The 10,467-nt window shown below is 32.2% G+C and overlaps 1 protein-coding gene across 1 annotated transcript; it reads left to right on the top strand.

Moving 5' to 3' along the window:
- The first annotated feature begins 510 nt into the window (after positions 1-510).
- Positions 511-9,924, top strand: LOC135840528 (uncharacterized). The gene is made up of 6 exons (XM_065357123.1): positions 511-735; positions 1,894-2,003; positions 2,385-2,526; positions 7,412-7,521; positions 8,012-8,153; positions 9,027-9,924. The coding sequence occupies exons 1-6, from the start codon at positions 690-692 to the stop codon at positions 9,032-9,034; spliced, it is 558 nt and encodes a 185-aa protein (XP_065213195.1). The 5' UTR covers positions 511-689; the 3' UTR covers positions 9,035-9,924.
- The last annotated feature ends 543 nt before the right edge of the window (positions 9,925-10,467 follow it).

Below are 10,467 nucleotides of genomic sequence, written 5' to 3' on the forward strand. Positions count from 1 at the left end.
ATCTGTGGCATCCCGAAACAAATAGATAATATTATAGGTAGGTACTTAACTCATAAAGTAGGTATTATCAAGACACGATTTTGAAATGAGTTTGAAAATATGAATTTTCAATTTGAATTTTACAGGTATAGGGTATGAAGTTTGAAGATCACGGCATCAATTTGCAAAAAAAAATATGCTATATTATGACAGTTTGAAAAATGAAGATGTAGGTATCTATGCTTGAAAATTGGGCTATAGGTAGAATTTTTCATGCCAGACGTAACATTATTTCTCAAGCCACACAGGCTGCGACTACCTATACCAATCAACATTGCTACAATCCTCGCATAATATACTCGTAGCATTAAAATGCAATTAGTGACAAGCTGGTTCTTCTGGAGAATCTGAATCTGTGTATCTTTTTTTTTTTCATTTTCAGGTTTACCCCTTCTTTACAACTAAGTAAGAAAAAAAATCTTCAGTAAAAGGTTTACCAACAATGCATCAATAAATATGTTTGTTCGCTGAAAGATGGTCATTTTGCTCTTTACAAATATCTCGACGTTCATAAGTTAGTGACATTTGTAGTAGGTATAATTTTCCATTCAGTTTTCTTAATTTTTTTTTCAATTTTGAATAACCGAAATTCTTACGAGATCTTATTATTGAGTTCTTTACACCATTTGAAAATCTGAATCGTTGCATTCATGAATGTGTTGCTGGTGTTTTCAATGTTTGCAGCTTCATCGTGGGGTAAGTAGATTTTTTTTTTAAATCTTCAAGTCCATTTCGAAGTAAGTAGTTGAATAAACGAGCAGAGAGTGGCTATTTCGAAAAAATTTACGAAGTGAATTCATAAAATTCGATTGGAAATTTACGAGTATTGAATTTGTTGCAAATTTTCCGAATCTTTGAAATAATACGTGTTTAAAAATATTGCTTGGTTGACTGGTGATAGTTTCAAGATTTAAAAATCAAACAAAAAATGATCCAAATTTTTTCTAACGTAGCAACTTCGTTGGTATCTTGAATATAGGAACATAATCTACGCATATTCATTTATAATTATAGGTAAGTACTTGACTTGATAGGTGAAAAACAAAACGCCATAATGTTTATCAGTATCACTGATCAGGTACTAACGTAAGCGTTTTTCCACAAAATAAAACTACGTATAAGGTACATAGGTACATTGAATTTTATAATGAAATATGATTTGCGAACAGAAACGAAAAGCAGAATTATTGAATAATGCAAAGAAGTACCTAGATAATTTGACTGAATTAACGATGTTGAATAGCACATTATACAGGTAACATCAAACAGCAGGTAGAAAGCGTTCGTTCGTATGAGATGTATTCATTCTAAGAAAATTGCAAAGATGAATTAAGGAAACCAGTATTTTTATTTTTCTTGGCATTAGACCACACAAATTCTCACAGATTCGGGCTCGCTGAGTTCGAGCATTTATTTACCCAAGTACTACTTCTAGAGAGTACTTGAGTTAGGGTTAAAATGATGGTCACTTCAAAAATCGAAAATAAATATAATTTAATTTTTGATTAGAATTGATCGTAGTGAATTTTGATGTTAATAGTTTTGCATAACCGATTTGCCGTAAATACTCGTACGACGTTGTCTAACGTTTAGGTAGGTATAGTTCACCAATTCGAACAAAAATTGAATTCAATGTTATTTTATCTGCTACCATCATATGTCACTTACCTACTCGTAACAAAAATGAGCAAAATCGGATATGCTCAACTACATTTTTGGTACTAGTGGATACAGATAGATGGAATAAGTAACGCACATTCCAATCGAGAAAGTGAAACTAGAAGACAGAAAATGCAGCGTGTTGATAATTTTTTTACGCTCGCCATTTGATCATGTACCTACATTTTATTACAGGTTTGAGATTTTCTTTCACGAATGACACTGAGTTGGAAATTTTTCGACGTCAAACACTGATAATGAATTGTTCGAGTGATGAAGAAATCCAATGGCTCATTCCAGACGATGTGAGTATTTCTGCTTAATCTAACTGGTTGTCACTTTGAAATACGAGAAACCATTTTGGAAAATAGCCAATAAAATTTCAACTCGTATAAGGATAGAAATAAATCAGTTCCTACTGCAGTCTGAAAAACTGAAAACAACAATGAAATTTTTCAACGTTTTTATACGAAATCTCAAATAAGTAGGTACTTACTCATTTAAGTAGTACCTATTAGATGCTTCAATTTTCTGAAATTTAAACATTTTCGCCTTTGGCCAATGTTTTTTCTTCAAATTTTAGAGATTTTTCAAATCAAGTGATCCATATGGGTTTACATTTCAAGACATCAGAATCCGTTTAAAAAATTTATTTCAAAATTATTTTTATAAAATAATATTTTCAGAGTGATGCGTTGATAAAACATGTTTCAAGGTATGAGGCCAGTGTTGTAATCAACCAGACTAGGAAATGTGATAGTGGCGACTACATATGTAGATCCAAATGGAACAGACATCAATTCGCTCGGATACGCATCCATGTTACAGGTACTTGATGCATTTTTTACCCATGCAACTCGATCAACGTCAGCAGTGCTAAAGATCTCCATGCTTGATGTAAAGTTATCGAAAAATTCTGTGGTTATAGTCTCTCCTAATCACACGTGGCCACGTATTTCATGTAATCATTACCTATGATTGGTAACACTGTTATAAATCAAAAAAGCCCCTGCCCCCCGTAGTGATTTGCGTGGTTCCATTTTTGTTTCAAATCCAAAATTTCCGAACGCGATTGATGAATAGGCAATAGGCATACACATACATAAAAAAATACAAAACAAACCAGCATCAATTCCAAAAATCGTAAAGCTCGTGAAAAATAAGTTTAAAATCCTGTATTTACACTCTTTAAGCATACATAGCTGCTCGTATACGTACGATTGGTAGCACTGCTTCTTCTGGAAAAAGTACCACCCCATAAATCAACAACGCCCGCGAGGGGTGAAGAACTGGTTTCGCTTTCGGAAACCAAATCAAATCACGGATACAGGAAATAAACTTGTTGTCACTACTTCGCTGCTTGCAATTGCTGTGCCTTTCTTATGTGATTTTGCTCTTATCGCTACTCCTAATGAGAAACTCTGCGTAGAAAAAATGTAAAATAAGTTGCCTATCCGGTTAGCCGTAAATAAGCGATTTTACACTCGTATTATTACACTTTAATAAATAATATGACGTATTGTTTCGATATTGAGGGTACTTGTTTGGTCGATAAATAATATTTGAGAAAATCCTCTTCCTTACAAAACAACACCACCACATATATAAAAAGCGCTCCGATAGTGAACTATGTACCTACGATGTTTCATTTTTGTCACTCTTAAAAGTTGAATGCAAAATTTCTGTACCTACATTAAGTTATATACGAATAAATAAAAATCCAAAACGGTAACAAGTCTAAAAATCGCCAAGCTCGCGAAAAATGATTGTTGAAAAAAACCTGTATGTACACTCTAAAGCATACGTATTACGTAGCTACTCCTAAATTCCCGCATTTCGTGTAAACCAGTGCAATTGGCAACACTGTTTATGGTGGAGAAAATATCACCCCGTACAAACTGGTTCCGGTTTCGTTGCAAAGGCAGATCAGGGATACAGGAAACGAACCGATTTCTTTACTTTTTGACAGTTTGTTGCTTGCTTGTGCGTCGGTAATTTGCCTTTATTGGTTTCTTTCGCGTGTTTTAAAGATTTACTGTGCGTTTTATTCTTGAGGTGGTGTTTTTTTGCGAGCTTTTTAAAATTCAGACTTCTTATTTGATTACCTACTTACACTTTAACAGCTCATTTGCGATTTCGCATTTGTTGCCTTTTTTTTCGTGTGTTTAAAAATCGGGATTTTTAGTACTTTTGTAATTTTTTTGTTGTTACTTATTGTTTTGCTCGGTTTAAAATATTAGAACATTGAATACGCGTTCGTAATTTTCTGTACGTTTGTGATCATCGGGATCGAGATTATTTTCATCTTGTTTGTACGATTTCCGGCCGAGTCAATTATTAAAATGCAGTCCCACTTTGATACGTTTTTGGTTGTTGTTTTGGTTCTTATATCCTCATCCTGGGGTAAGTTGAATAGATGTTTCAAAATTACTTGATCTGTTTTACCCATTTCCATTGCATGTTTTAACACCAATGAAACTCAACCGAGTCAATGGATAGATATTATTATGTGTTGGTGTAATCAGCTAATCACGATGATCTCGTATGTACTATCCTTCTAGATTACGTGATTGTGCACCTTTTTCAAGCAGATATTAGCTGGCAATATAACCACACTATGGCTTTGTCTTTTCAGAGCATCCTGTTTGTCTTGTATTTTCTTTTGAAAAAATACTTAATTGCGAAATTTTTAGGATTGATGTTAAATTTTATGTTTAAAAAATGTGAGTGATGAAGTGGTTTAGGCTATGGATTTTTCTTTTCAAAAATGCAGGAGTATTATTTTGCCACATTGCAGACTTTATGTCGATATCAGTTGGGTTGGATTTTAAATTTGTGGATTGATCAATCGATCGTATTTTACGTATTAGACGCGGTAACGCCACATCCTATTGTTCCAGAATTTTTTCCTCCTGTGTTAATTTCTTCTCATTTATTTTCACCTTCGTGAAAATGATATCTACGAAAATTTATCTTTATCAGCATTTTTAACAGAATATTCTTGGAATCAGGGTGATTTGAAACGGACTTTTTTCCGCTCTAAACCTAACATCGGCTAATGCTTACGTGACTCCCGAAAGTGTAGCTATACCTGCACCTTATCTTAAACCAAACGCATCCCTATTGTTTTCAAATACGAGTAAAAATACCTGTTTTAAGGGGATATAGCATTAGCAACTGGCGATCACTAAAGCACCGCTTTGTCTTCGTAGAGCATTTGGAACCTACAGCAAGTTGGAATCCTACATTCGGTTCACTCCTTTCGTCTTACAATTATATTATCTCATGGAAAAATTGCAAGTGGTGGCAAAATTTCTAGGACTGAATTTTTTTTGTCCACGAAACGTGTTAGGCTATGGGGTTTTCATTTTCAAAATGTTGGATATCATTTTTGCACTTTCGAGACATTCGTAGGCTATTTATTATCAATCACTGAATGTGGTTGAGTTTTGAATTTTTGAATTGATCAATTAGGTAATCGTACTTCACGTATTATACAGGATGCCCAGAAATATCGGGTACCCCTAAAAAAGTTTTCTGCTAAATATTTCGGTTGGTCACAGTGAATGATGATAATGATAGCACATGATTGGTTATTGGACTGGAGAGATAACATTCCACCAATCATATGCATCTATTTCACCTTGCCAACCTACATTTTTAATGAAAAACTTCCTTTGGGGTACCCGATATTTCTGGGCACCCTGTACCATGTTTCTACCTCATCCTACGATAAATGTCAGAGGCCTTTTCATTGTATTAATTTCTTCGCATTTATTTTTACCTCGATGATTTACATTATTTTATGGGATTTTCTTTTTCAAAATCTGGGTATTATTATTAGTACTTTCGAGACTTCATTATTATTAGGATATCATTCTTATTGGTGATTGGTCGAGTTACAGCAATAGGTAATAAATTTCAACGAAAGCGTGACAAAAAATTGAATTTTTGTTGGTTTTGTTTTGGGGATTTTTTCTTCCGTTTCTCTTCGAAACCAAAAAATCCCATCTGAAAAATGAAATGATTTTGAAAAATAGAAACGATCACATCGGATTTTAACGTTTAAAATATTTCTATGCTGGACGTGAGAATTGAACACGTCTGCGTCTGATTGGTTAGTAACACGACATCACACACACACACGCGTCAGGCGCATGCGCGATGGTTCTGTTCTGTCTTACCCTCCTTACATTGCGTCGTTTCCCCGACAACCTGTTGAGACACTCTGGCGACTCTGGCATCACCCTAGTGTTCAGTCCATCAGTACAACCAATCTGAAGTACATACTCATATTTAATATTTTTACGCAGCATGAAAATGTTTCACAATTTGAATTTTTGAATAACAGCGTTAAAAACCAATTCTGGATTCAATACATATGAGCAAAAATTCAATTTTTTCAAAAATATCCGCTTGTTTTTGTTTTTTGTTTTAAAATTGCCTTGAATAATGGGAAATTTCGGATTTTTTCCAACATTACTTATCAGAATTTAAAGTCGAGAAAAACTGACAGCTTGCGAAGACGCAGCTACATATATTGAATATGTTGAGTAGGATATCGAATGAAAGGCCTGATGTCTCGTTAAACAATAGTTCTATAGAGAGAAACATTTCGAGTACATACTAATTTTTTGATCAAGATAGCTGCCTTAGTTTGATGTAATGGTGGTACAAAATTGCATCTAAGTAGAAGGCAAGGCAACGCTATTCATTAGTTATTTTTTTATTTTAAAAATCCTAAATTTCTAAAACAAAGTAGGTAATTAAATTGAAAAATTTCAACTTCATAAAAAATAACTGAAATGTATTTATTTTACTGAAACAAAGTCCCTCGAAAAATTTCTGATGGTGGCATCTAAAACATCAAATTAAAATCAAAACAAAACATAGGCATTCGAATGTATTCAGACTTAAGAGTTCTCGAATCAATGAGATGGGGATTGATCTGCCACACAATGTGCACATGATTATTTGAATTTTTCCAATATACCTAGAGGGAGGCAGGGAACATGAACAAGCGTACGAGATGGTAAAATTATTTTACAGGGTGTACAATTGCATGGCAGCGAAAAAATCGTTCGCGTTGCTTGAAATTTTCAATCAGATAAATAAATTAAATGCATTATAAACTTTGCAAATGATCTTGCTGCTCATTTTAACAATTTCAAATTCTATTTTTTTTTCGCTGCTATGATTAATTCACTCATAACACAGCATTTTATTTTTTTTTAGCTACACATTGCAATTTCAGCATTAGCCTACTTACTTTTATTTTTGAAAGGAGCTTGACAATTTTGATGTTTCGAAACTGATCAATTTTTCTAAAATTTCAAAATGAAAAGGTTTACGGAATTTTACCAAAATTAATTGGTTTCTGAACTTCAGAATTGCTCAGCTCATTCAGAAATGAAGGTTGGCCAATGTTAAAAACTGTCAATTTTCAGCTAAAAAATGTTCTACGCGTTTCCGAGGTTGAATTTCTCATTTTATCCATTTTATGCAATTTGAACGCCGACTTTTTTTTGAGAAAGTCCTTGAAGAGACGAAAACTTTAATTCTTGTTGAAATATTCTGCATGATATTGATATTTTTCTATCGTACCTTGATACACTACTAATTTTGATAAATGTACTTATATTTTATGAGATTATAATGGTTTATAGAGTTGCAATTGTCTTTTAACGATGAGACAAATGATTATGTTTTGCAGGATTGCGACACTCATTTGAACACAAGGCCAATATAACAGTCCGCTTGGGTGACACATTTAATGCCACCTGTTCAGCCGAAGGTGGAGTAAAGTGGATCATTCCACATAGTGTAAGTACTCCTTTTTCTCTTCGTGTCGATGTACGTGAGATTTATACCAAAGGCTATGGACACTACATCGAAAAAATTATCACTTTTTTAAAATTTTTATATGATTGAAATAAAATAAAGGAAATTACATATTCGATGAATGCATTCAATCTGCCCGAAAATTTTAAAATAATTTTATAACAGATCAAAATAAGTATAAATGAAAACTACTTAGGTGGTGCGTGAATCGATAAAACTTGATTGCGGGTGCCAACTTTTTCAACTGTTTCGTATGACATAATAAATATACGTAAGAGGCCATTAAGGTTACCTATTTGAAAGCAAGCAGATTGTAAACAAAATGAATTCAGTGTCATTTTATAGGTAAAAAAATAAAAAGAAAAAAAACCTGAAAATAAAAATTCTGGAGTTGCAAGATGACTTCACAAATGAATGTAATCGGCACGTTATTGCAAAACATGATTTTCATTTTTTTTTAAACCATTTTCAGAGTTCGGCAGTGGTCAATGTAATATCAGTATACGAAGAGAGCGTTGTATCAAATAAATCAGTTCCCTTCGATGGCGGTGTTTACACCTGTGAATCAAAAAGCAACCCGCGTGAACACGCTTGGTTTTCTATCTACGTTGATAGTAAGTATACTCTTAATTTTTTGAGCATGGAGTAATTTATTATTTTTATAATAATAATAATAATAATAATAATCGTAAAACATAATACAGACAGTGATTTTAAATTTGACACAAATTGATAAAATTATATTGAGTTTATTGGGTTGTATATTTTCAAAAACTTGGAATTTTTCAACGAGAAAAACTTGTTTTGATAAATTATGATTGATATTAATGCTTTTCTTGTTGTTAGAAAAATCAATTTTTTGCCGTAGGCTTATTCATTATTTGTGCATGTTTGTGATTGTTATGTGGTTTTAGATTTTATTAGAGGGTAAGACTAAAGTAAGCATTTTTGATATGGGTGATAAACGTATAGGTATTGATAGAAAAATCGAATTTTTGCCGTAGACTTTATTCATGATTTGTGCATGTTTTTGGTTGTTAGGTATGTGGTTTCAGATTTTATTAGAGGCTAAAGTAACCATTTTTGATATGTATGATAGACGTAGGTATTTATTTAATGTTTCTGGGTTTTGGTCCTTATTTGTATCTATAATTTTGTATTGAAATACGCAATGCTTGACGAACTGTAAATTTTTTAAAACAAATTTTGGTCTGTTTTTCAAAATTATTTGTGTGCTTTTCTTTGCTTTTTCTGGTACAATTTTCAATAATTTCTTGAATGTCTTCATAATGTAAAAAATGTACTGCATGATGCATAGATAGGTACGAATAGTTACTTACCTAGGTACTTAATATTTCACTTAATGCGTGATTGGCATACATTTAATGCATGTTCTTTGCATATTGTGCGAGTAAAACTTAAATTTACTGCGTGACTTAATTACTACAGCAAAGTGTTCTTCATAATGTTTTTATTTTGTTTTTCAGAATTTTAGACATCTAACATAATTCTAGGATCTCGTTGTGTTGATTTAGGAATGTCAAATTTTGCCCATTAGATCTATGAATGTACATACCCGACGAAAGTGATGCATTTTCATTAATAATTGCTATGAATACTTACATTTATGTATCATTAAGTTACCTATACTTGAAATTGATCATTCATTTGTTTACGTGTACTCAAATTAGATTATAAGTTGTGCAAATCGATTAAACTTCTGTGTAGTATATCTACTTACTTGAAGATGTCAAATTCTCAGCAAATGTATAATGAGTACCAAATTGTAATATTAAGAATGTCAATTTAGATTTTAATTGTAGGTACTATCTTACAATAATTTATTGTAACTCATTTTTTCAGTATTATTTTTTGTTCGAAAAATTGGACCAAAACGTGGTTGGGTGTAAATATTTGGAAAGTGATCTCGATCGTTTATTGCAAATGGGATACAGTTATTTTAATCTGGGGAAAAATCAATCTGATTTCATGGGTAAATTTCACCTAATGTAGCGTTCTATAGGGTTAATACGTAATTTATGATGAAGAAGTTGGGTACCAATAATTCAATTTCATTATATGGAATAGGTACATGTTTACTTAGCACTCACCTATGTTATACCTACGTATAATTTTCATTGTATGTTTATTTATTTACAGGTTAATAATATTTTGATCAAAAACGTGTGTGCATTTTTAAAAAAAAAATATGCCCATTATGTAAACATAAACACTTTTCATTAGGAAAAAAAGAGAGAAAGAAACTATCATGTAGTATTAAGGCATTACCTAAGTATGTACCTAATTTAAGTGTGTGTCCGAAGAAATTAACGTGTACCTATATTATTATTATTAATTTTTAATTAAAATAATGATATCATTGTGTGTAATTTTTTGTATTTTGATGCACTTACAGGGTGCACATTTGATCTTGGGAGCACTTCAGCATGTACCAGTGGAATATTCGATATCTGATTGTCTGAGTGCACAAATAACGTCTTTCTATTTGTCCAATTGTACTTATGTTATTGTTCTACACCCTCCTGAAGTGTATCTATTTGTTGAAATGCTCATTCTTCTTGTACTGATACCTATGCGCAATTAAGCTGTTTTCATTTCTTAAATGTTACCTACCTATCTATAATTTTCTCCTGTTATGAAAATCGAAATATGGAAAAAATATTCAAATGGTTGTACATATAGTACCTACGAGTACCTACACTTCGAAAATGCTGGATATGGGTATTGTGTTCTTGTGAATACCTAGAATGGATCAATATTGTTAGAAGCATAAGATGTGCTGACGACTTAAGGATATTGAGTAAGTAGATATTTGTAATACTTAAATAATTATCTATAATTTAAAAAAATCTGAACATATTTTATGAGTATTCCACATAAGTAACTAATGATCGATATCATCATGTA

This window comes from Planococcus citri, chromosome 3 (genome assembly GCF_950023065.1).
Source record: "Planococcus citri chromosome 3, ihPlaCitr1.1, whole genome shotgun sequence".
Taxonomy (NCBI): Eukaryota; Metazoa; Arthropoda; class Insecta; order Hemiptera; family Pseudococcidae; genus Planococcus; species Planococcus citri.

Excerpts from the sequence above, each read along its gene's own strand:
- LOC135840528 (XM_065357123.1), top strand. The coding sequence starts at position 690 with ATGAATGTGTTGCTGGTGTTTTCAATGTTTGCAGCTTCATCGTGGG. Across the intron at positions 2,004-2,384 it reads AATGGCTCATTCCAGACGAT|AGTGATGCGTTGATAAAACA; the intron begins GTGAGTATTTCT and ends TAATATTTTCAG. Across the intron at positions 2,527-7,411 it reads GATACGCATCCATGTTACAG|GATTGCGACACTCATTTGAA; the intron begins GTACTTGATGCA and ends TATGTTTTGCAG.